Genomic DNA, 24,929 nt, shown 5'->3' on the forward strand with positions numbered 1-24,929 from the left:
CTTTACCTCACCTGGGATTGCTAATGGCCTTTCTGCCCCTTACCTAGTCACCTGTTTCCCTGATAGCTTACTTATACTACCCTTTGTCAAGTTCTGTTTCATTTCCTTGGGGAGGAGAAACAGGTGACATATGCACAGTGTAATAGAACAAATGGTGGGGTGTTTTTTCTTGTTTTCAATTTTCAAGAAACCAGCTTAATGTTTATATCCTGTACCAGCATTCACTCAACATAGGTATATTTACATTGAATACACAATTGTATCACTTTTAATTACCATTTGTCTTGCTTGTGGCTGGGTTTTCTTGGTCACATCCTGTATCCTAAAGAAAAAAACACAAGCTTGAGGGAGAGGGAGCTTGTACAGAATGAAAGTCAACTTTCTATTGGAAGCTGTAAATGAAAATTAAGGCTTCTCCTAAGGGAAAGATGGGGATAACTCCTCTTCTCTAGGGAATGGGGCAAGTAACTGGGTGCCGGCGGAGGACTTGGCAGGGTCTGGAGGCCACAGGTAGGGGAGAACAGTAGGAATGCCATATACATTTGTAGGAAACCCCCTTGCACTATTCTCTCTTCGCTGAACAGCTGTGCGCAGTTTCCCGGGTATATGTGTGGCAGGAGGAGCTGTGCCCAGTTTCACAACGTGCCCAAGAGCCAATTTCACAAGCTGTGCTCCCTTTCTCGAGTTTCCCCTCTACCCTCCTTTTAAAACCGAGGGCGTAGACCCTCTTTCTCTCAGGTATTTATCAACCAGCGCTAGGGGAAACGAAACACAGGCACTAACCTCTCCTTTACCCGTTTGCTGCCAGTGGGGAAGCTCGGGGCGGGAGAGGCGAGGCCGTAACCGTCCGCCTTCTCCCTGAGGCGAGGCTCCCGTTGGGGCCCGCGGCGCCGCCGCCATATCGTGGCCCTTCCCCCTGAGCCGCCCCTCGGGGGCGTGGGGCTGCGGGCACGGCTGGGGCCGCAGCGGCCACTTCCAGCAGCATGGGGCAGGCAGCGGCGTGGGGCTCCCGGCTGTGGGGGCTGGTGGTGGTGGTGGTGCTGTGCGGGACGGCGGCGGCAGCCGGCCCCGGGGCGGCCCCGCTGCTGTGCAACGTAAGCCTGGACAGCCCCGCCGGGGAGCGGTGGCTGCCGGTGCTGCGGCACTTCGAGCCCGCCTTCCTGCGCGCCGCCGTCGCCCGGGTCATCGAGTGAGTGTGGGGCGGCGGGGGGACCCTCCTTGGGACGGGGTGGGGTGGCGGGGACAGCTGTGCAGGGGCTGAAGGGCTCTGAATTGTCCCCAGGTCGCCTGGGCTGTGGCTTATGGCTGGGTCGTGCAGGGTGCTCGAGGGATGCGTAGAAAGGTGATGAGGTGTAGCGAGGGCTGGGATGCGGGGCGAGGGTGCTAAGTGGTCGGTGTCAACCGGCACGGCTGGTCCCGGTTTGGGACAGGCACTCAGTGGAGCATAAGTTGCAAGCCTCTTTGTCTCTTTCTCAGCTAATAGGTAGCTAATGCCTTGAGCGTGTTTTGCAGTGAAACTGTACCAAAATGGGTCCACGAAGTTATTGAGCCAATTGCAGCAGAGCTGGAGTCCTTCATGCCACAGCCCTTCGCAGGGGAAATCCTGGGGCTGTGCAAAGCCCTGGGAATCAGTTTGGGCGACGGAGTTCTGCTTAACTTCGCCTATGAATCCACTGCGTAAGTGACTGAGAGTAATGGAAATCTGACGGACGTGGACACAGATTCATTTTAGCGTAGTATCTGACAAGGCAGATAAAGATATGGCAGATAAATCACGCTGTTCGATCTGATACCATTTCTGATGTTCAGCTGGGAGGCAGTTTGCATGCTTATTTGAATGAGGTACAGAGCAGCATACCCAATAAGATAGTCTTTTAAATGCTAGTTCTTCATATTTCACAGAGCATGCTCATCATCCTGAGCCCCCATAAGACCTATGAAATTTTAAGTTTCTCGACTCTAACAATGCTCCAGAATGAACAGCAACCAGGAGCAAACTACCGGTCTGCAACTTTTCTTTACCTTTACAATTTTAACAGACAGTGCTGTGCATCACTGGGATGACAAACTTACAACTCCAGAGAAAATAAGTTGTGAATTACCTGCTAATTCAATTACAGAATTATGGAGTATCCTGAGTTGGAAGGGATCCACGTGGGTCATTGAATCCGACTCTCGATTCCACACAGGGCAACCTAAGTGATAAAACATATATCTTAAGATCATTGTGCAACAGCATACTTCTTGAACAACATACTTACTAAAAATTGTTTCCATGAAAGTGAAACTATTACTGAAAAATGAGTTTCAGCACACTTCCTGTCCCAGAGAAGTTAGACTGCTGTTGAAATGGTCAACGCTTTGAAAGTAGTCAGTTTCCAAACTGAAAAAATTTTGTTTGAACATTTAAGCTAACTGTAATCAAAATATAATCAGGGTCCAGATAGAAATGAAACAATCTATAATTTAAAAAAAGGAAATCAAAAAAGTTTCAAACTGATACTTTGTGGACATTTTTTGATGTTGGCTTTTCAACTTGATTTAGAAAAAGTAAGTTTTGAAATAATGAAATTTTTCCTAAGTGGAAATCATGATTCCTGCTTGGTCTGTTATATCTGACCTGGTACAGACAGTAGCAGGGATTTTGACTTTCTAAGTCAGGTGGGATGTCGTAAGTTAAATATTGTACAGTTTTGTATGCCAGGCTCTCTGGAAAGTCTTTACCTTGTGGATATTGTGCATGACTTGTACAGGACACTGTCAAACTTTCTCGTACTTTTCTTTTTCCTTTAAATTGAAAGTAAAGGCTGTGTGAAATTATATGAAAAAGTATAAGGTGAGACTATTCTTTCAGGTTGTGAATTGCAAGTGTTAATGATGTAATGTGAGCTCTTATTTGTATGCTTTCATGTGTAAAGTACTTAGAAGAAAATAAACTCAGTTACTCCCGAAGTGCTGTGCTAGTTCAACTAGACTGTAATGTTGAAAGTGTTGTCATAATGTTGTCTTATATTTCAAAAATAATTTTATCCTTTTTTTTTTTTTTAAGGTTCTGTACTAGTATTGTTGCTCAGGATGAAAAAGGAAACATTTACCACGGTCGGAACCTGGACTATGACTTTGTAGATATATTAAGTAAAATTACAATTGATGTGCAGTTTATAAAAAGCGGACAGGTATGAACTGCGGTTGGTGTGGCTGGGTGGTATTCTGTGAAGCAATGGTGTGTGGTTGTACAGCTGCACAGGCAGCAGCATTTAATCTGGGAATATGGTTCCCAACCCAGGTTTACTGAATTATCAGAGCACCACAGTCCCTCTTTCTAGGAATGTTGGATGAGTGCTATTTTTTTTTGTTTTCTGGACATGCAGTTAGTGGTGAAAAACTGGAACAAATAAAACAGTGTAATCTAGTGTGTCAAGATCATTATTTGGAAGGAGATGGTAAAAGAAGAAAATGCCAAGGCATAAAAAAAAAGGAAATACTACAGAATGTAGAAAAGAGATCAGTTTTGGCAGGGACCAATTTTTTGGCCCTTTCTAAGGTCTTGTTAATTTTATTGACCAATGTTTATGTTTTAGCTGAATATTGTCTAAAATGAACTAGTTGCTAGTGCAGTCCTCGTTAGTTTCATTTTCTTAATATTCATTTGTCCTTTTTGCAAATACAGAATTCTTTGTTTCTTACTTGGTCCCTTGCTAACTTGAGCAAAATTTTTGTAGCAGTTGGTGATCATTAACAAATGAAATACAGTGTATTGTGGTCCCCAGAGTCTTTTTATCATTTACTTTGCAAGGTTTACTATAATTTAAGGCAAAGGGTTTTAAAGGGATTTCCAAAACAATATATGAAAGTCACAGGAAAAAGTACAGGATGCCGTTTTGGAATGTTGCTTATATTTCAAAAAGTGCTTAGTTCCAGAATGCTAAAATACTGTATGTTTCCTGGTTTCAGATAGCATATCAAGGAACCACATTTCTTGGTTACGTAGGCTTATGGACTGGACAAAGTCCACACAAGTTCACAGTCTCTGGTGATGAACGAGGTAAAAAAAATCAGTCTTCCACACTTGACATCATGTATACTATTTCAGTTGATTGTTGCCTCTTCCAGCTCTTCTGTCACATTCTCCAAGAGGGAAAAATACTGTTAGGTCTGCCAGAAAGGAGATGAAACTGAATGACTTCTCTGGCCCTCGGGAGATGAAAGCACACATGCTGCCAGTTTTTGGCTGCTACTGAGGGGAGAGGCATTTGTTTATCAGCAGTGTCATCTGATCTTGAAAAGTGTCAGAGGAGACGGAGGAGGAGGAGGCAGTAAGAGAAAAATCTTGTGATCTGTCTGAGAGACACAATGAGAGATGACAGAGTTGATGCTGAGACAAAAAGGGAGCTTTGTATAGCAAATAAACTGTCACTTTCCTAGTTCTCTCTTCCTTTCCCTATATCCCGTTTTTCTCTGTCCCCATAAGACAGCTTGGATGAAAGGATCAGAAGAGAAGAGTAAGACTGAGAGAATTATATACATATTCATTATCTCCGTAATTAGGGACTCTGGTGTGGAGCACATGTGCCTTTTGACTCCTGCTTCCTTTGTTAATATTGCTTTCTTGCAATATTAAGATTCTCTAGATTCTTTCTATAGTTGATATTCATATTTTTTAAAAGCCTGCTTCTGATGCTAGTGTAATTATTTAATCCTTTCAAAACTGGATCATCTTGGGCCAATACTGAGAGGTGCAAAATGCTCTTAATTTGTACTAAAATCAACTAGGACATAGAGTCTTAAATGTATTGAATCTTTGCAAAAGGCTTGATTTAGAAAGTCTTGAAGACCAAAGTCTGAATGGGCATAACCTGGGGACAAAACCAGTGCTGTTCTGTTCTCTCTAATGTATCTCAGCAGCGTGCAAAGATCATCTGAGACCACGGTGAGATGGGTTAGTCCACGCACAAGCCCGTTATTTTTTCCTGATTTTGATACTGGAATCAAGTGCTGCAAACGTTTGTGTGAGATGGGCCCCTCTTGTCCGTTAGGAGCTGATGTGCTGTCATCCACCTGCATGCCTTTGTTTCAGTTGCTTTTTTACTATAAACAATAGTAATTCACTCAACACATGCTGCACTCCTGTAAATCAGTTGTTACTGACTGCTTGCTTGTCTTATCTGTCACCATACAACTGAAATAAAATTTGGGGAAATAAACTTGTGCACTCTGGCTGGAAAGGGAGATGACTTTAAATTAGGGTGAAGGTCTCTCAAATAACAGACATTATTTCTGTTGCCTTTTTCTCGTTTGGGCATAAAAATAAGTATAAAGTTGTCCTTCTGTTTTTCTTGGTTCTCCTAATTTTCCCCAGAAACACACAATCACTATTACTACCTCTTTTTTTTTTTTTTCCTTTTTTAGCTACTTTAAGATTTCAGTGTAATTCTTCTTGTTGTAAGAGTTCAGTAAGATGAACAATGAGATGATTTATGCTAATATATGAGCTGACAGATGTAGACTAACAAATCATATCAATAGACCTGCAGTCTTTTTGGCAATGTGTGTTGCAAAGTGCTTCTTCCTGTTAGGGTAACCTTTGACTCTTCTGTGCTCAGCATTCAGCTATGAATAAAAAATGATGAAAAATCGAGAAGCTAGTAAATTATCAATACTGAGTTTTTGATTTAAATTGCTAGCACTTGCAAGTTCTGAGAGGTACTGCATATTTTCTCTAAAGAGCTAAATACCTTTTTCACTTTTGTTAATGCTGATATTAGATCCTCTGCTTCTCATTATGGTTCACATTCACATTCACCTCTCATTCACATTATGGTTCCTACAGTGATTTGCCTGAGAACTTCTGTTCTAAGTTAAGCAAAGAGCACAGTAAACAGATGTTCTGTTTACTGTGGCCCTTCTCAGCAGCGTGATCTCTCTGTAGCTCTTTGTTGGATTCTTGGAAGTGAAATTGTTGAAGCTGTTGCTGGAATCACTATAGGCTGAAAGAAAGGGAGTCCTAAAGTACTGACAGTGGCACTGAAACAGAGATCTTTAACTTCTGAGCATGTTTCCTGACTGAAACCTTTCAGACTGGTTGAGAATTCTGTTGCTGTAAATCTTTTAATCTACAGATTAAGACTTTTTAATCTAGTAGAGGGTAAGATTGTAGAGCTAGAGATGGGACCTGGAGAAGAAAGGAAGACAAGGAGGATAGATTTTACAGAGTGTAAGTAACATGTATGTGCAATAGGTTTTTTTTGTATTTTTTTTTCCAGCGGGTGGTAGCTGGTGGGAAAATGCAATAGCTGCTTTTCTGAATCGAAATTACCCTGTCAGCTGGCTTGTCCGAGATGTAAGTGCACTACGTTATATTCTCAGATTTCAGTGATGTCATTTCAATTTACAGACTCCTAGTAAATTTGACTTTTTTCACAGAAAATTCAATAAATTGTTAAGATTATATTTTATAAGGGCAGATAGGTATTATCCCCAAATCATCAGCAACGTGTTTGATAAAGGCAATTCCAGCCCTTCAGGGGGACAATCTCTGATCACTGCCAAAAATCTATGAGTATCTGTGCAAAGACTTCCTTCGAAGGGAGGATCTCAGCTAGCTGTGAGGGATATAGTAATTTAGCAAATTGAGCAGCTGTACTATCAGATAGTAAACATATGAACCCATAGTTGTTTTATTACATTTGATATGTTCCCATATTAAAGACAGAGAGCTTACTGGTGAGTGGCAGGAGTTAGACTGGTGTTTTGTATAGCACTTTTTATGAATAGTGTTGTGTTAGTATAACTGCTAAGATAAAATAGGTTTGCTGCTTCTCCAATTTATGAATTATAGCAAACATGAATTGTATCTTTTGTAATTAAAAACCTCCCTGAAGAACTGGAATGTTTACTGGAGACCTCATTGTTGACATTTTTTGAATTTGAGGTGTGAGCTGAGGCTGTGACTTGCCTACTACTAGCTGCAGTGTTGCTGTCAGAAATAATTAATTGTTTAAAACAACTGAGAGCAATTTTGTTTTATGTTTGTTCTCCATATTTGTCTTTAGTTCCTGCATAGCACTTATTTTTAAAGAAGTACTTCGGTAGATGGTGGCCCTATGCCTGTAAACAGTAGCTTCACTGGCTGTGGTGGAGTTACCAGTTCATACTAAGTTAGTCATGTGGTTATGGCAAGAAAAGGAAGGCTTGCTGTGAGCAATGCCAGTGCTTCTCCATTGTTACCAAAATCCTCTTAAACTAAAGGCAAGGCAAGGATGCAGAGTGTTTTTTTTTCTCCTTCTCATCCCATTTCTGTCTCGTTTTGCAAGCTGAAAGACTTTGAGGATTGAACTGGCAGAGTGTGGACATGCCTTTATCTCTTTAATGGCAGATTTTTCATCTTTTTTCACCATATACATCTGTGTGTGTACGTATGTGTACACGTGTATATACATGTATGTATATTTACTTTGAGTATTTGCAAAGCTGGGATTAATGAGGTCTGTTGCTAGTCACTCATTTTATGTTCTTGTGCTAAAATCACAAGCTGAAATCACAGAAGTGCTTTCCAAGAAGTATTTTCAAATAGCACCTTATAGTTGATTGCAGTTTGCAATAAAGCTGCGACTGTTGTGCTTTTTCAGGTGTCCCAGTGCTTACTTTGTGCTTGACTGTGCTTTGTGAATTTTTTTTCATTGTGCTCTCCTTTTTGCACTAGACCCTGAGCAGAGCAGAGGACTTTCAGTCAGCTGTTCTCAGACTAGCTGACATTCCCATCATTGCTGAAGTTTACTATATTGTAGGAGGTGTATCACCCAAAGAAGGCATGGTCATAACGAGGAATAGAAGAGGGCCAGCTGACCTCTGGCCTCTTGATCCTTTAAGTGGAGCGTAAGTACACAAAATGTTTTGTTTTTTCATGCTCCATCTTAAGTGATAGGCAAGGATAGTGGGACAGCTTTCTTCAGAGATCCAGGCCCATCTCTTACCAGTGTTGAGAAGGGAAAGCTTGGAGCCTCAGAAAAGAACACCAGTTCCTTCCTGGGAAGGCATCACACCACCTTGTCAGATTGGGGCAGTCCAGAGCATCAAAAAAGCATCTGTATGTATTCATTTTTTAGATAGATTTCAAAGGAGACAAGATTTGAGGGCACATCCTGGTTGTCTGCCAAGTATTGCATGATTAAATTCAGTGCTCCCAAGTTAGTTTTCGCACAGCATGGTAGAAGGGTTGAAGGCTCAAACATAATTGTCTCTATGATTTTTGTGAAATCAGCTACTTGATAAATGAAGGAGATCCTTAATAGTTGCCCTGCAGTGACAAAATGGAACTGAATGATTGCTGTCAGTCAGTAAGTGCTGGCTTGGCAACAGCCAGATGGCCTGTTGGCTCTGTGTACTCCAAGTGGAATGCTGCAGGCTACAGTGTGTACCCATAATCCTTTCTCTAATTATCTCTTTAAAGGTCTAATCTTACTTTTTCCCTAATCAGTAGTAGTTTTGCCATTAGCAGTTCAAGAGGTCACTCCTTTTTCATTTGTGTTCAGTAGCTTATGGTAAAGGCTGCTATATGTATAGGATCCCTTGGATTTGCAAGAGACACAGGGAAGAGGTTTTTGAGGGAACTTTTTTTCCTTTGGGCAGAACAGAAATACTGATTCTTGGTTTTTGTTAATTACCTACTGATGCATCTTTTGTTTGCTTTCTTGTGTGTTACATGACAGGTGGTTTCGTGTAGAGACGAATTATGACCATTGGACTACCCCTCCTCCTTTTGATGACCGAAGGTAAATTTAGTTTAGACCTCTGTAGTGAGATATCGCTTCCATTTTTAAAAAGCTTAGAGACTTGGGTGTTTTCTTCTGTGAGTAGGTGTTAGCTTGCTGGGCAGGCAGTTTGTTCAGTTTCTGGAATGCCACTCAAATGGGAACAGATAAGCTAAGGAGTGACAATGACATGTGCCAGAGGAAAGTAAGTCTGTATGGCATTGAATGGCATGCAAGGTGAGAAGTAGCAAGGATATATTGCGTATCAAAAATTTCCGTATAAAGTTTAGTAAAAATTACATTTTCACTGTGAATCTAAATCCTGTATTTGATGGCACTATTGAGAGACTTGCAGACGTCACGCAATCTTTAGGATGTGTGGTCTGCAAAAAGCTGCTGGCAGATTCCCTGTTGTTCTGAATTCACAGTGTAGTAACTCAGTAACTTCAGCAGTGTGAGTCTAGATTAAGTCACACAGAATTGTGGATAATTTTAGACCAAAACAGGCATTTTAAAATTAAAGGCATTCACTGAGGAAATTCTTCACAGTGGTGGTTTGTAGCCTTTGGAACAATAAACTGTGTTTAATGATATTGCATTGTTCTCCCACAGAACTCCAGCCATGAAAGCTCTCAATGCTACTGGACAGCAGAATATCAATTTTGATACGCTCTTTCAGGTATTTCTTTTAAATTCTGTATTGTGGCACGTAGACTTTCACTTGAAACTCTTTCAAAGCAGAAGTGGTTATGTGGTTGTCAGTGATTTTAAAGCTATGCAAGGAAGGCATGGTGAAAAGGATGTGCCATGCAGCCACCTCTGGAGAGTTTAAGGCTGACAAGTTTGTGCATTAAAATGGTTCTGAACTCCCTGTGTAGTCATTTCATAATAGTCTGCCGATCCAAGTTGAAAGGGTAAGCGATGAATCCCATCACCACCATCTCCGTGCAGTTCCCTCGTTCAAGCGCAGTGAGAAATACTACAGCAGGCAGCTAAAGTGTTAGACAAGAGTGATATTTACCACTTAGTTTTGAGAACTTCAATTTTGTATATTTCAGAATTTTTATTTAATTTTTTTGTTAAATGGTCCAATACTTAAAAATAAAACACAGCAAGAGTAATTCTTGATTCTGTATTATTTATGTTTATAACTTCATCCTACTGCTGTTTCTAAATAGCGTTTTAATTCCCTTTTCACCAAAATGACACCTTTTCAAACTTTCTGTACAGGTGTTGTCAGTGAAGCCAGTCTTAAATGAGTAAGTATTAGATTCAGAGATGTCAATCAGTGCCTCCTACCATGCCTTGGGCCACTTAAAAGGCCATCACAAATTTCCTCAGGAATTTCCTGTACATCTGTTTGAGTATCTTGTTGTTTCCCAGCATAGATTTCTGCTTGTGCACATGGTGCTGAAGACTTTCACAGAACTCTGTCTGTCTCTATAGCCATGGAACTGTGCTTTGTTAGGCTTAGTCTGGTAAAGGGAAGCTCCTTTGTAGTAGTGAAACAAGTAACTGCTTACACGAACAGCAGTACTTTCTACAGTTCTTTTTGCCAACTCATTTGTACCTTTGACTTTTGGAAAGGCTGGATTTGTGTTAACACTAGACTCTGGTGCTTCTGATTTCGCTCTGCTTGATGTGTGAAAAATAAAGAAGTCGTAAATGGGGACATAGCTTTTAGGTACCATTTACTGGCTTTTTAAAACAGACTAATTTCAATATAACATTATGGTTCTGCATAGTTCCACAGGTTGCACCTTTGCAGGTTATCCTGTTTTGCTTTACTTTTACATGGAACTCAGTACCTTCTCTAGATCAGTCACTCACATTACAGCTTGGCAATGGCTTCTTCAAAGTCAGTATGAGGACTTCCTCTCCTCTTTCTTATAAACGTGAGGAAATTTGGAAAGGAGAAGATTATATTTGTGTGACTGTTAAGATTAGCAATGCTGTTTTTTTATTACAGTGATCCAAACCAATGTAGAAATACTGTTTCTTTGCTGTATTAAATGGAAAGAAAAATTTGAAAACTTGTGCCAGCAGCCATCATTTTTATCAGTCTCTTTCGCTCTCTTCCTAACACTTCTGTACCTAAGCAGAATGTTTGTTTCCACTAAAATTTGTCCTGCTGCTTTGCTAGTTTTATAAATTATTCTTCTCATCTTTGGAATGATTTTTCACTCACTGTTTTCTTCTTTCCCTACCAGTAACACAGTGTATACGACAGTAATGAGCGCTGCATTTCCAGAGAAGTACCAGACACGGATCAGAACTATGAAGTGAAGAGGTGTAAGTAACGTGCTGGTACTCCTAGCTACTTGTACTTAAATAAAATTTCAACTGAAGGGTCATTGAGGGGCAAAGCACTGCAATGGCACTCAAGCGACCTAGTCTGAATTCCTGATTCCCTTGGTTTGCTTATTGACCTTGGGTAAATACCTTCCCTTAGTTGATTCAGAGATAAGAGTTAAGTATTGACTTTCTTTGCAAAACCCTTGGAGATTATTTGAGGAAAAGTACTTTATCGGAAAGGGTGGGTGTGGTGAGCTACGGGTAGTTGTTGGCTATATGAACGTTTTACCTATTATTTTTACCATTTCCACTACTGTGATATATTTCACATGCCTTCCAGTGGCTGACTTTGACAGGAAGCCCTGCCAGTGGTGAACCCTAGCAGGTGAAGTCGGTGCACTTGGCACAAAGAAAGATCAAGCTTGGCTTGTAACAGCCCTTCACAACCAGCTGAACATTAGCATCCTCAGAAGGTTTTGTCCAGTGGTCTTGCAGAAAAAGTCAAAGTGATTGAACTCCCACAGAGCTGCAGGTGGTGGCTTTACTGTGTTCAAAGGAAAATATTAAGTTATAGATATTTCTATTCCAAGAAACTCTGGTTGTGTGTGGGGGCTTGGCAGGACCATAAGAAATTGCATTTCAGTTTGAATAGTTTTTTAAACCATTATTAGTATTATATTCGTAGCAGTTAATATCGGACATTAGATTTTAGCAGGACTTTCTTTTAGAGATTCTAAAGTATTTGTTTCTTTTTTAACTTCATACAAACCTATACTCTCTTATTTACTTGTGTATCTGTTTATTTCAGCAGACCAAATCGGCGAAAAGCTGAAGCTTTCCAAGACTGGCATAAGCTTTTAAAATCATACTCAAAAGCAGAACAGTTATTTTGGCTTACTAATTGTGCAAACCATTCAGGAAATAATGACTTGTTAGTTCTTTGAAGTGTTGCAGATGATACTGTTAATGAACTGTAAAGGAAGATTGATTTTATTTTAATTAAATTCATGTTCTAGCAGATGTTGATGACTAAAAATTGTTTTTATCGTTTTTGGAAAGAGTTGTGCAATTTGATTGTACTCATGTACTTACTAGTAAATAAAAACTAAATATATTTTGTGTGGGATGTAGGTCTGAACATAATTAAATAAAAATATGCAGCTGATTGCTTGATTTATGAAGACCTGTGGTGATACTACCACTGTCATCATCTGTTTCTGACTTGTATGGGGCCTGTGAGTGTGAGCCCAGCAGGGCCAAGTGCCCAGCAAGAACTGGTCTGAGTGCTGGGGAAGCTGGCAGAGTTAGAGAACAGGGTTGCCACAGGTCCTGAGACTGTCTCAGCCTTCGTTCAGCTGCATCACTGTGGCCATCCAGTCCTGAGGCGCTCTGTAGACCTTCCTCAAGACAAAAATTACTGCATCAGGAATGTGACTACACTGTGTGAATACCACTGCAGGCTGTATCTTTCTTCTTCAGCTATGGTTCTCCAGTGCACAGGTTCTTCAGCTGTTTTTATTAGGCTTATGAAAGATGACTGAGAGGTATATAGTCTTAAGATGGTTCCCAGGTGATATGGAAAGCACTTGACTTACAGCAGTAGATAAAGTAGTGGACCATAAATGGAGATTTTCATTCTGTCTAAGGACTGTCTATTTAGCGTAAGGTGAGGAAATATGTCTACTCATCAGAAATCAAGAGTTATTTAAGGAGATATGATGATACAGACTTATTCTCCACAATAGATGATAGAAGTTTGTGGTGGAATAGTTGTGAGATTAGAAAATGGATTGTTTTCCTTTTTAATATTTGAAAGCTGTCTTCAATAGAAACTTTACAACTCACTTTTCTAGTGCAGAGGTGTTTTTTGTTTTGTTTTGTCTAGTTGTGTCATGACCGCATACTGTGAATTCAGGCACTTCTTGCAAGCACCCCAGAAATACAGGATTTAAGGAGTCGAGCAATGGATACCTTCACATTAAGCTTAGAGGTCTGGTTCTTTACCAGACAAAATTCAGGTGAGTGCCTGTAAAAATTTTACCTAGGAGAAGAAGGTATGATCATAGCGCTAGGTGAGAGAGCCATTTCCAGATACGTGCAATGCCATCCGCAGTGTTGGTGCGCCAGTTATGCAAACTGTTCCCGAGTGAGCCTTCTGGAGATGTGGTCCCTTTATCTCCTTGCGCTGAGTCTGGCTAACCTACTTACCTGCATCCTCTACTTCTGCCTGGATAAATGCGCTGCCAGCTTTGCCTTGACCCAGTTTGTACAATGATGTTAGTAGTCATATACCAGAACTGATAAAGCTGAAAAATAGAGGTTTTCTGGAAGAGGATGTGAATAATGGAAGGTACAATATCTTTGAGATACCAGGATGACGTTGCTTTAATCCACAGAGCAGACACTGACTCCTCATTCCACCAGGTTTTCCTTATGTAACTGCCACCCACAAGTAAAGGCAAAACAATCCTCACAGGAATAATTTTGCATAGTCTTCTTGACCTCAGCAGTGTTAGGCTGATTATCTTCTGCCAGCGGTGTGCCCAGATTCTCAGTCCTTTATAAAATGAATCAAATATGTTTGCTTCCAAGTGTACAAACAGATCTGGAGTGTGTAAATATTTGGTATCCATGAATATTCAGCAAACAGTTGTCCACTCCTGTATTGTCTCATCAGCTGATCAGAAATCGGTAAGGCTCAGCCACAGAACACATTAGTGAAAAAAAAAATTTGAATTTTAAATGGGAAGCTAGATTTGAAGTAATCTGTTTTTTTTTCCTTTTGCTCCTTTAAAATATTTTCTGAAAGCCTTGTGTTTTATCAGTTTATAAACAAACATTCAGACACTCTGCCAATAAAATGAAGCCTTTATGCCTATAAAGATATAGGCATATGTATTTTGCTAAGCAGAAGGATATGTATAACTTTTTGGTCTTAGTTTAATTACATGTTAAAAATACAAACAAAGTGTTAAATGACATATTACAAACTAGATGATTTAATCTGTGGAACGTGTTGAGTTTCTTTTGTCTAAGAATTGAAATCTGATATAAACGCAGAGAGGTTTTTAAACAGTTTAAATAAAACAATGCTGGATATATAAGGAAACAATAAATGTAGCACTGGTTGTTTTGAGAGTTTTTTGTGTGTGTGTGTGGCATCTGGTTTGTTTGTTCTTTAAAAAAAGAAGGATCATTCATAGTTACTGGAATTGCTCACTGGTCATCCTTCTGTTTGACGTTTCATCTGCTTTGTGTGTTCACATTTTAGAGACTGGGAAATAAAACAGCTTTTCTGCTTTCTCAAGCCCAGTCAGCTTCATGACTTAGAATTGATAAGTAATTAACTAGAACTAAGTTACGTTAGCCTTGCTTTGTCCATTGTTTTGTTTCTGCAGTCCAGACTCCCTAGCTATAAAGCCCAAAAGATTTTTCAGTCCACTATAGGGAGCGGGTGAAATGTTTATTTCTTTTTTCTTTGAGAAATTTGCATTTAACAAAAGGCAACTTGAAACTGTTTACAAACTGGTCCTTTTAAGATGAGAGGAGCCAATGTACCATCTTTCTCATTCCTAATCCTCTTCAGTAATCCTAATCCATTTCAGACCTGTAACCTTTCTTAAGCATCACATGGGAGAGGATTCTTAAGGCTGCTCAGAACGGTGCAGTAAGTAAATCGAAGGGTCTGTGCTTGTTGCAGAGCAGCGCGTATGTTGTGTACTGCAGGTGCTGAAAGCAATGGCAATTTCTGCTGCATGCCCAAGGGAACAGCCTACTTGATCATTTAGATCTCAGGAGGAGTTTCTAATCTGTAATCAAGTAAATCACTTCAGAGATTATTGATCACTTTGGGTACTGAATGCTGGTTGTACAAGCAAACAAACAAATATTTAAGAAGTGGAGAGCTTCTTTTGTGTTTATTTTAATAAGTCCTTAAGCTAGAGATTGGTGGCAAGGTAAGTTTTATTTTTCTTTTCTCTGCAACTGTTTTGTCTTCAGTAGTTACTCGGTACCCATAGTTTGAGGTGAAATGTCCTTTCTATATATCACTTTTTCTGAAATTCTCCTTTTTGGTACTGCAGTAACTGTGCAGGTGCAGAGTTCAGTGCATGTGTAAAATTAACCAAGTTTCACTGTCTTGTTTCCAGCTATGAGCAAAGCTTAGTCTGTTGTACACGTGGAACAGGGGTATTTACTCTAGGAGGGAAAGGAAGGATCATCACTTTCCCTGGTGCTAACGAGCATTTTTATTCTTGTCAAAATTATTTTCTTATTTGTTTTAATTCATTGATGGCTCTTAAATGACCTGTTGCTGTTTTTCTACTAGCAGAACTTAAAATTTGTTTCAATTTTGCATCTCTCTTTCACTGTTTTCTTCCTAGTAAACATTCAGTAAGTGTGTTTTATCCTCTTGATGCCTTTTAGATTCTGTTCATCTCTTCCCTTGGTCATCCAAACGTCTGTAAAACTTACAAGCTAGTGGGGATTCTGTTGTGCATATGACATGTGAATGTGTCGTCTTTCTTAGGAAATGCATTGTTTTAGAGTTAACTTTGCATGGCGGAGTAGTTTGTTGCTCCTTTCAGGCCTTTGATTCAAGTAGGTGGAGCCCCAAATTCTGCACAGATCTGTAATCTGGATGAGCTCAGTGATGTGACAGTGTGTGTAGAATTTGATTCAAAATGATGTCACTGTTTTCATTTTTTAAGAGTTAATACTTGCAGTAAGCCTGGAAAAAAACTAGAAAAAAACTAGGAAAAACCTGGAAAAACCTAGGCTTTTGTTTGTGCTGTTTTGGAGCGTTTCCTTTCTCTCTCTCTCTCTCTCTCTCTCTCTCTCTTTCATTTCTTTCTTTTATTTTTCTCTTTCCTTCCTTCTTTCCTTCCTTCTTTCCTTCCTTCTTTCCTTCCTTCTTTCCTTCCTTCTTTCCTTCCTTCTTTCCTTCCTTCTTTCCTTCCTTCTTGTTGACGCAGAGGGATTTATGCAAGTTTTCCTTTACTGGGTTTTATGTGTTATTTTATCATGGGGTAGTATTAAACAGATCAGCAGCCTGTGTTGCAAAAGGAAGTATGTTATCCCATGTCTGGGGAGGTGTATGTGGAGTATGGCTGTAGAAGTTTCTTCTGCCTTTCAGCGCTAACTGGTGAACAGGGAATATGCATCAATACATGTTTGTGGTCTTCTGCTGAGGCACTGAGCTTTACCGATCTGTTAGTTGCCTATATCTATGCACAGCTCTCAAGTCTATGCCTTGTTCAGTGGTGTTTTGGGTGAGAAAGGAGTAGGCAGACAGTTGTTCCACAAATGCACTGTTTTATCTCAGCTAGTTGTTTAATACAGCCTGTGTTTGAGGTGATGCCACCACTGAACTTCGTCATGTCATTCAGGCTGCATCCTTATGGACTCCTAGACTGCAACTTTTCCTTGCAAACAGGGTTTTAGGTATGGGAGGGTTGTATTTCACTGTGGGGTGGATGAGGAAGGATCAGAGGTGCTGAGCAGTTGGGTTAGCTCCATTTCTTCTTCACTCATCCCACCCTTGAAGCAGGTTTCATTCCTTTGGATTCTCTGGTTTATTGCTTTGCACGACTTTACTCTGGCTGTGACCCTCAGAAGAATCTGTGGGTAACAAAGTCAAAAAGTTTGCAGCTGCAGGGATTGCTTGGGAGAGACCTGTTAACCAGATAAGAGATGTAGGTAAGTGCTAGTGCCTGTGCTTGCTCTCTGCAGGTGCTCCTAGGGTACGCTAACACAGACTACACCTCTGTACAGATGGCCAAAATTCATATTTAAAGTAGGGCTGTCCAAACAACAAATGCTTGTGGTGGTGGTGGTGGTGTTATTTTTTGCCTTTTTTTTTCCCCAGGGGAAAAGTTTTATTTTGTTTCTCCAAAAGTGATCTCAAATCCAAGATCGTGTTTTATCAAAACATGTAGGTAGTACCCCTGAACACACTGTGGGCAAGCAAGGTACCTATCTCTGTACCTGAGCACATGTTTAAAATATGTTCTTTGGTTTTTAAAACTCATCTGGCAGTGTTCTAGTTCCTGAAAAAGGATTTTTTCTCAGGCAGCCATTTTTAAAGGTATCTTTAAAGGTGCTCACCTCTTCTGAAAAGTTGAAGCATCCGGCTTCCTTTGAGGCTGGTAGTATCAGGTTTTGAAGCTAGGCACGCAGTCTGTGTTGACCTCCACTATGGAGGAACAGCTGTCCACACTAGCCATGTTTCAGGGTTTTTTCTTGGGCCTGGCTTGAACCTGCTCCTGTGGACTGAGCTCCTATTTAGTAGCCGGAGTGTGTCCTCTGGTGTCTTTCATCTGAAAGGAACCCGTGTCATGCTGTTTCGGACTGCTCTGCCAGGTATACCAGAACGCACTAAGTGGAGGTGATTGGGGATGTTTGTTTCTAAAGCAAGCTGCTGATACAGAACGAATCATTCGTATCATTGCTTCTCTGGGTAGCTAATATTTGTTGAAATCTTCAGGTATTTCTCTTTGAAAAGACATTTTTATGTGAAAATCCATATGGAAATTATCTGTCTACACACAGAGTTTCTGAACTTGAAAATCTGTTTTTCCTGCAATAGGATTTGCCCTGTACAGGAGGTGACAAGTAAGAGCCTTAAATGCTAGAGATTCTGATTTTTTTTTTCTGTGCAATTGTCCATTTGAGTTCCTGCATTATGAAAAAAAGACCATAAAGCACCAGGTGTATTTGGGCATAATTTGCGGTGATTTCAGGCCATTTTTGACACTGATATGCAATAATGTTGTTAGATTAAAACTAGAGTGACTGGTATTTTGTTAAGAATATTGTAAATTATATTCCTGTTGCATCATCCGATTAATGTGAAGATGCCTTTGTGCATTTCAGCATTCTGGGCAAGACAGAGAATTTCAGCATTTCTTTTATGTAAAAACTTCCTGCGCTGACATTTTGTTTAGCATGGATCATCCCCCTGAGCAAGCGCTGTGCACATGTACCTTATACAACACTGGACACGTTCCTTCCATTAGCCTTTCTGCAGGTCTGTAGGCAAAAGGGCTGCAGGAAGTGAGAGAAGGAGAAGGGAAGGGGTTTTCCCTCCCCTGCTGAAAAGAAGTGCCTCTGCTGTCCTGACCCTTCAAAAGCTTTTAAATGTTGTGCTAGCACCAGACCTAATATTGTTAAAGGTGTTTTTTTCCTTCCTTACCTTTCTCAGCTTTCTCCCTCTCTCCAATTATGGGGCAGAATAAAAATCTTTATAAATCTTATGTGATGCAGCCTGAGACTACTGTGGCAGTCGTACATGGAGTTTTATTTTTCCAACATTTTTTTATTTCCCCAAGAGGAAGTGTGTCTGACCACAAAAGGCATTCTGATTGTCCTCAAAGTGAGAAGTTTCAGAATTTGCCTTATTCTTGAAACAGGATCCTTTTGCTCTGAGCAGAGCATTCTGCAGCAGTGAGGTGAACAAAAGTCTGGCTGTCCTGTCCTTTTATGCTGCCCAGGATCTGAGAAATTGATGGCATAATATGCCCCCGCACTCAAGCAGATCCATGAGGTGAAGAAAAGCAGTATTTATTTCACAAAGCTGATTATTTTCTTATGATAGCTAATTGTTATTTTAGACTTATCTCCCCTCTAGCTGTGGAACTGCAAATAGATTTAAATACCATATGTATGTTCGTCCCTTGTAATGAGAGTTATCCTTCAGAGATGGTATATGCATAAATATATTTGCATATACTGTTACTGAATCAAATTAATTACTTTAATGCTTCCAGATCAGTATAAAAAATCTTGATTTTTTTCTGTATGGCAAATGCCTCAAATATGCAGTCATGTAGTATTTTAGCACCTTTTACTTCATCTGGGTGCTTCAGCTGTGCGTGAGTAATGGGGGTGGTAGCATGAGGACTTGGAGATGTGGTCTGCTCTTAGTGGCAATCAAGCATATTTTATTGTACCATTTGAAATGAAGGTTCACATCAAAGAGCCCTATTATTAAAAGTATAGGAGCCTGAAATTAGGTATGTGAAATATTGTGTGAGTACATGAATGCCTGGTTTATACATCTACTGTACAATTACAGTACCTAGATATGTAATGCCTGATATTTTTATCCAATTGGCAAAGGTGCTGGAATTATTCCTGTTCATACAGCTGAGTTGAAATTTCAAACAGCAAGACAGAAATCCTCATCTCAGATTGTCTAGAAGACAACAAAGTAGCTTGAGGAACGTGGTAGTAGAAGATGTACTTGGGCACAAGACAGGACATCTGCTTGTTGATCTTAACAAGTGTTAATGTATTTAATTATAGACTCAGCACTGTGGGGCATGTTGCAGCAGTTTTGATTCTGATCGAATGCTTTCCTGCATCTCTCGCATGGTTTTGATGATACTGGGCCAGTCAGCAGCATTCTAGTACTGGTTGGAAAACATGGGATCTGGTAGTTCTGTAAATGCCAACTACAAGTACTCTCTGCAGAAGTCTGAAAATGGTGAGTGATTCTCTGAAATGTAATCTTTTCCTGTCTGCTCCTGCACATGCTGTTGGAAGGTTGTGGTGGATGGGCTTCTTTTCCACGTTACTCCTTTTTCTTGATAGTACTGACGTGAGGTTATATCTTTCAGTCATGTCCTATGATGAGGAATTTCAGATGTCATGCAGAATACCAACACTAGACTTAGAAAGTAACAGCTATCTAGACCCAGGATTAGATTAAAATCAATCAAAACCTGACCAGAAGTGAAGCAGCAAAAAGCAGTTTTGTTGGAACTAACGTCAGATTAATTAATCAATTTCTGCCTAATTTGTATGTGTTGGAACCTCGTGCTGACAGGGTGAAAGATGAAAACACCCTGCCACTTCTGGTGGGCTTCCTCTTCAAAGACTGTGCTAGGGATGTAAGACTGATAAAGCAGAAACAATAGCAAAGCCAAAATAAACGTGGTTCTAAAGAAGGCAAGATGCTGTGGTTAAGAAAAGCTAAAAGCCAAAGCGTGAAGAAAAAAAGAAAAAGACTAATTTTATTGGTTCATTCAGTCATTGGCAGTAGCAGAACAGCAGTATGGTACAAACTATTTGCAAACGTTTTGAAAGCAAAACCAGTGATTAATTTTAGAAATTAGGAGAGTGGAGGTACTGCTGTGACTCAGCATTATTTGTCTGTAATTTTTGTTTATTAAAAATCTCCACCTTTTCCTTAAGTTAGAGTTGTCTACTGCCAGTAGCCTCAGAGAACTAAGGAGTTTCTCAGGCAGTTCAGGGTGATTTTATGACAGTGGCTTGTTCGTAACATAGAAAGCATAACATAAAACTAGTTACTGATTTGAAACCCTCCATTAAATCTGATACCTCATCAACAATTTCCAATGGCAGTAAAATCTTTGTCAATTTCTTGCCTCTCATTTTAAAAATCCTTCAGATTTGGTGATCTGCTGAAGTGGAGCTACCTGCTCAGGAGTTTCCAATGTAACCACTGGGCTCTGCCCTGCCAGTTGAGGCTGGAGCTCTGCACAAGTTGTGATGAGGGAGCAGGCCAAACCTTGAGCTGGTACCAGCTGGCACAGAGCAGGGCTGTGCTGACAGGGCATCAGCTGCCTCTGTCTTCTGTGAGGCCTCTGGCTCTCTTGCGTAGGTTGTGGAGACATGGTAGAACATACCCATGGTGTAAATGTTGCCATTTCCCTGCATAGATGCGCAACTTAATTTAATTTTCATTAAATAAACCTGTATGATGGGGAGAACTTGGGCTGTATAAGTATCTGTCAGGTTAAAAAGAATGTTTTCTGGCTTGAATTCTCATTAATTAGAAGTTAAAATGTAGATAAAAAATAATTTCTTATAATAGGCTTTCCATTTCTTAGAACAGGGTCTCCTTTTTTTGCTGGAGCTGTTGTTAAAATCAGCTTGTAACTATCTACTTGTATTTCTGCAGTGCCTTCTCAGGAAATCGTACTCTGCTGGCACTTGTCTTGCAAGAGACCTGAAAGGATACTTGTGGGACACTCACTTTCAGGCAATTGGTTTGGTTATAAATGGTTGCAGAGTATAAAGGCAATATTTGTTCACAGCTGATTTGTGAACTATACAGCTAGCATGAAAAGGCGTAGCTGAGTTTGGGTGCTGCCACTTCGGCACGCATGCAGTAGCTTATGTGTTGATGTATGATTCAGTTTACTTCTTGGATCCTCATAAAATGTGGATAAATCTCTTTTTCTTTCTTTTTTATTATTTTTTTCTAAACTAGTACAAACACTGCCAGATGCAACTCACCCAGGTAAGCTGGTAAATTAGAATACCTGGATTTTTCAGTTGCAGAGTCAGTCTATGTAAAAGTAGTATTAAAAAAAAATGATGCCTTGCCCATCTGGAGCTTAAAATGCTGTGGATGGTGGTATATGTGCTCAGTGTGGGCTTGGTGACCAATCTTCCATTGATTTTATTTTTTAATCTGTAAAAGGATCCGGTTTTCATTGGTATATGTGCAGTCATAGCTATAAATTTCTTCTCGGGATTCACTTGAAGTATATCTGGCTCCTGTTGCAGTAATTGGACGTTATATCTGCTGTTAGAGGAATGCAACACGTTCAGAAGTTATTTATTTTAGAGTGATTGGGACTGATTCTGGCTACATGCCAGCCAAATTGCTGTACAGGGAGTAAGGCAGCTAGTGTGAAAGACAGAAAAGAGGCTTGAAGAAGTAGCATGAGGAGCACAAACGGCAGAAAACAAAGTCAGCTTTTTAAAACTTTCTCATGGCCCAGCAGATCAGAAAGCATTTTCTCAGCAAGATATAAGGCCCAGGCAAAGTCTAACGTAAGTTATTCTCAAATTAAGGGTAACCAATCTTACCTTCTTGCCCATGACTTCACTGTGACTCAGTTCCCCGTCTGCTCAACAGCAATAGCTCTTCCATGCTCTGCACCTCCTGGTGGTTTTACAGTAAAATAGATTAGAAGGATTATTATTTTCAATACATAAGCCATCGGGATATCTTCTTTAGGTAAAGGTCAAGTAGTGGTTCCTGCTGAAGTACGTCGGGTTTTTACATAATTAATACAAGCTAATTGAATTAATATGATCTCTTTGTCTCTTGCCAGCACTTAGCAGCCTTTGGGGTAGGGGTGGGGGGTTTTTTTTTTTAATCAAGCTTTTTCATTCCACACACCCAATTAATTGCTCTGCCTGCTCTGGTGAACACAGCAGCGCTCTCTCACAAACCATTATGCCAAGGGAACACAAGCTTCTGCAGCAGGGCTAACTCCCTCATCTTCATTTGAATTTGGGGCCAGCCTCTAGATAGAGCAGTTGTCCCTCTCCCAGCTGAAGCTGACACAGAGAAGTGCTTTTAGAAAATGTTTTAAACACAGGGCTCTAAGAGCAAAAGAAAGAGCACTGAGCCTAATAAAAAGGGAGAGACCAAGTAGCAAAGCTGGTTGGCTAGGTGATGTACAGTAACCAGGCAGTCCAAATGGGGTCAAGACCAGCTAAGGAGGATGTACGAGTTTCCAGAGGTACATAAAGTTCTGCTGCAGAATTTGAAAAAGTAAATGGAAAACGGTACCACTTTGCTATATTTGCAGTACACTGCTTTATCTTAAATCACTGGAACTGGGGAAATATGGAGGAATTACTATGTTTTGAACACCAGGCCATATGGCCATCATTTGGAGGGAAGAGCCTGGTGCCAGTGCTGGCTGTAGATTGACCCATGACCAGAGAGACCTATGAATTCCTGGCATTTCACTCCTTCTGCATCATTAAGTGGATGAAGGGCTGTTTCCCTCTTTTCACTGCGTGTGTTATTTTAGTCCAAGGTAACAACACCTTAACATTTACACTAGAACAAATCACACCTGAGGTTTGCCCAGAACTACAGAAGCTGAGGCATTTATTTGGCATAAAGGAAGGGAGATAAAACCTGTGTTTTTGAGGTTCTGTAGACCTCAGTGTCTTGTTTTTCCTTGTAACATCTTGTGTGGCCTCAGTCAAATGTCTGGTTCCCTGAAGCCCCAGTACCTAGACTGTAAGGGGGACATGAAAATGATGACGGCGGATGGAAAGGGATGTAATTGTGCATTAACACTGAAGAATCTGTTTGGACCTTTAGGCCACAACAAGTTGTTAACACAGGTGCTGAAGAGATGGCAGTGATGGTTAGAAACTCTTCAGAGCAGAGTCAGGTCACCTCTTGCAACAGGGTGAAAGAAGTGGGTGTTCTGTTATTCCTAATATTTAGGCATCAGAACACATTGTTTGAAAACTTGCTCTTGGAAGAGAAAGGTCCCTCTTGAGTTTTCAGGGTCAGGAAAGGAGAAGAAGCGGGGTGTCTCAGCTGGTGTGGCCACTGCAGCTCACCAGGCTGGTTCTGTTTTTGTCCCCTAGCTTTCAAGGCAGCTGTTTTGATCCAAAGGTGGTATCGGCGCTATGTTGCTCGGCTGGAAATGCGCCGACGTTGCACTTGGAGAATCTTTCAATCCATTGAGTATGCCTGTGAGCAGGATCAGATCAAGGTAAGGTGCTAAGGAAAAGAGTAAGTGGGAAGAGAGATCCTCGTTTGGTGATTTCGGTACTGGCTGAAGCTTACTTCCTAGCTTTCTGTCTGAACGCAGCCTCTCTGTGCTGAAGCTAGCTAACGGTAAACTATTTTTAGGGCAGAAGCAGGCAGCTTCTTCCTATGTGGGTGTGTAAGATGTATCATGATTTTTAGGACCCTAATTTATGGAGGGAGAGAAATAAGCCTCTGCCTGAGGGTTTGCAAGGACTGCTGCTGTAAAAGTGGCAGTAGTAGAGTAGCCTGGGGAGGAAAGAGCATCGTTTATTGGGGAAGCTGCGTAACCTTGTGCCTCCATGTGTCAGGAACTTCACAACTTTGTGTTAAATTTAGAGAGGGTTGTTATTTGTGAGTGTGGGGTTTTATTTGTTTGGGTTTTGGTTTTGATTTAATGAACTCTTGTCTCCTTTAGAGCCTAGTCCCTCTTCCCTCTTGGAGAACATTGTGGCCTGCCATTATTTGCCATTCTGGGAGGCAGGGCCCCTTCTGTGAATTCTCAAATAGGAGGATGCTTTCTCTGCCACAGATGCATTTGTTTCTGTCTACTGGCTAGTAAGCCTGCAAGTGCTTCGGTGGACCAAAGACTGGGTTTCCTGCTTCTTTTCTGCCTATCGATTTCCTGCATGCTTGTGTGTGTGATGAAATGCCAAGAAATAAATCTTGAAATAAAGTTATAAGGAGCATTTAACATCATCAGCCCTTTCCTGAGTCTGAACTCAAGAGGCAATCCTAGTTTTGTTTGAACTTTGCTTGATGTTCTCTTATGTGGTTGCCTTGTTGTTGAGCAGGGAGAGGGTTTATGGGTGTTCTGTTTGTATGGCTGAAGGGAAAGCTACTACTTTTACTTCATTACAAGAAATATCAAACCAAATAAGTACAGTGTGATTTGTTGTACATGCCAGAAAACATGAGAAGGGCATGGGTAGGTAATACTTATAAAAAGAAGATCTTGTCAGCTTCCCACTCTACAGAATTTCAAGTGGGCATTGGGGATGTTCCAGGGTGAATGATGATGGGCTTTGTCTCTTCTTGCAGCTTCACAACTTCTTCAGCTACCTCATGGACCACTTCACGCCAAGCAGCAGTAAAGAGAGTAAGCTTGTTTGTGTCTTTTGTAGACTCCCTACAAATCTGAATAGGGACTGAATTACAAGGAGACTGTCAGAGCTGTGCAAGGAATGTGGGGTAATTCCTACTCCTTAGGAGCTAGAAGGGGGAATAAAAACCTCAGCATGTTTTCTAAGAGCACTATTAGAGATCTACCCTTTTTGCTGTCATCCCTGGTAACCAGCGCTCCAGAGTCCATTTCCAAAGCTACAGAGGATCCATCTCTAGGGAAC

At 40.6% G+C, this 24,929-nt stretch overlaps 2 protein-coding genes and 1 long non-coding RNA gene across 6 annotated transcripts in view; 2 read left to right on the forward strand and 1 right to left on the reverse strand.

Moving 5' to 3' along the window:
• Nucleotides 1–24,929, reverse strand: part of LOC310899193 — a 26,653-nt gene continuing 1,724 nt past the window's right edge. The window contains exons 2-4 of the long non-coding RNA XR_014584059.1: nt 21,888–21,963; nt 2,103–2,195; nt 1–322 (exon numbers count right to left, since the gene is read on the reverse strand). This is a non-coding gene — a long non-coding RNA (uncharacterized lncRNA). The remainder of the gene's footprint in view (nt 323–2,102; nt 2,196–21,887; nt 21,964–24,929) is intronic.
• NAAA (N-acylethanolamine acid amidase) lies at nt 795–12,169 on the forward strand. Of its 3 annotated transcripts, none has more exons than XM_083835328.1 (11): nt 795–1,189; nt 1,513–1,677; nt 3,050–3,176; nt 3,955–4,045; nt 6,264–6,340; nt 7,703–7,875; nt 8,709–8,771; nt 9,363–9,429; nt 9,981–10,009; nt 10,961–11,042; nt 11,854–12,169. In XM_083835328.1, the coding sequence occupies exons 1-10, from the start codon at nt 984–986 to the stop codon at nt 11,034–11,036; spliced, it is 1,074 nt and encodes a 357-aa protein (XP_083691454.1). In that variant the 5' UTR covers nt 795–983; the 3' UTR covers nt 11,037–11,042; nt 11,854–12,169. The 3 variants fall into 3 exon arrangements, with proteins under 3 accessions (XP_083691454.1, XP_083691455.1, XP_083691456.1); XM_083835329.1 differs by having other exon boundaries at nt 11,857–12,169; XM_083835330.1 differs by lacking the exon at nt 1,513–1,677.
• PPEF2 (protein phosphatase with EF-hand domain 2) overlaps nt 12,368–24,929 on the forward strand; it is a 23,783-nt gene continuing 11,221 nt past the window's right edge. Inside the window, exons 1-4 of one of the 2 annotated variants that reach the window (XM_083835261.1) lie at nt 12,368–16,742; nt 19,350–19,530; nt 23,421–23,548; nt 24,625–24,682. In XM_083835261.1, the coding sequence (XP_083691387.1) occupies nt 19,470–19,530; nt 23,421–23,548; nt 24,625–24,682 (247 nt within the window). In that variant the 5' untranslated portion in view covers nt 12,368–16,742; nt 19,350–19,469. Of the gene's footprint in view, nt 19,531–23,420; nt 23,549–24,624; nt 24,683–24,929 lie in introns of both variants that reach the window. The other variant, XM_083835262.1, reaches the window with a different exon arrangement.

Source organism: Anser anser (assembly GCF_964211835.1).
Source record: "Anser anser genome assembly, chromosome: 4".
In the NCBI taxonomy this organism is placed as follows: Eukaryota; Metazoa; Chordata; class Aves; order Anseriformes; family Anatidae; genus Anser; species Anser anser.

Bases quoted from the DNA above. Each gene is read 5' to 3' on its own strand.
- NAAA (XM_083835328.1), top strand. From the start codon at position 984: ATGGGGCAGGCAGCGGCGTGGGGCTCCCGGCTGTGGGGGCTGGTGGTG. The intron at 4,046-6,263 runs GTAAAAAAAATC...TTTTTTTTCCAG, and splicing joins AGTCTCTGGTGATGAACGAG to CGGGTGGTAGCTGGTGGGAA. The intron at 10,010-10,960 runs GTAAGTATTAGA...TTTCCCTACCAG, and splicing joins GTGAAGCCAGTCTTAAATGA to TAACACAGTGTATACGACAG.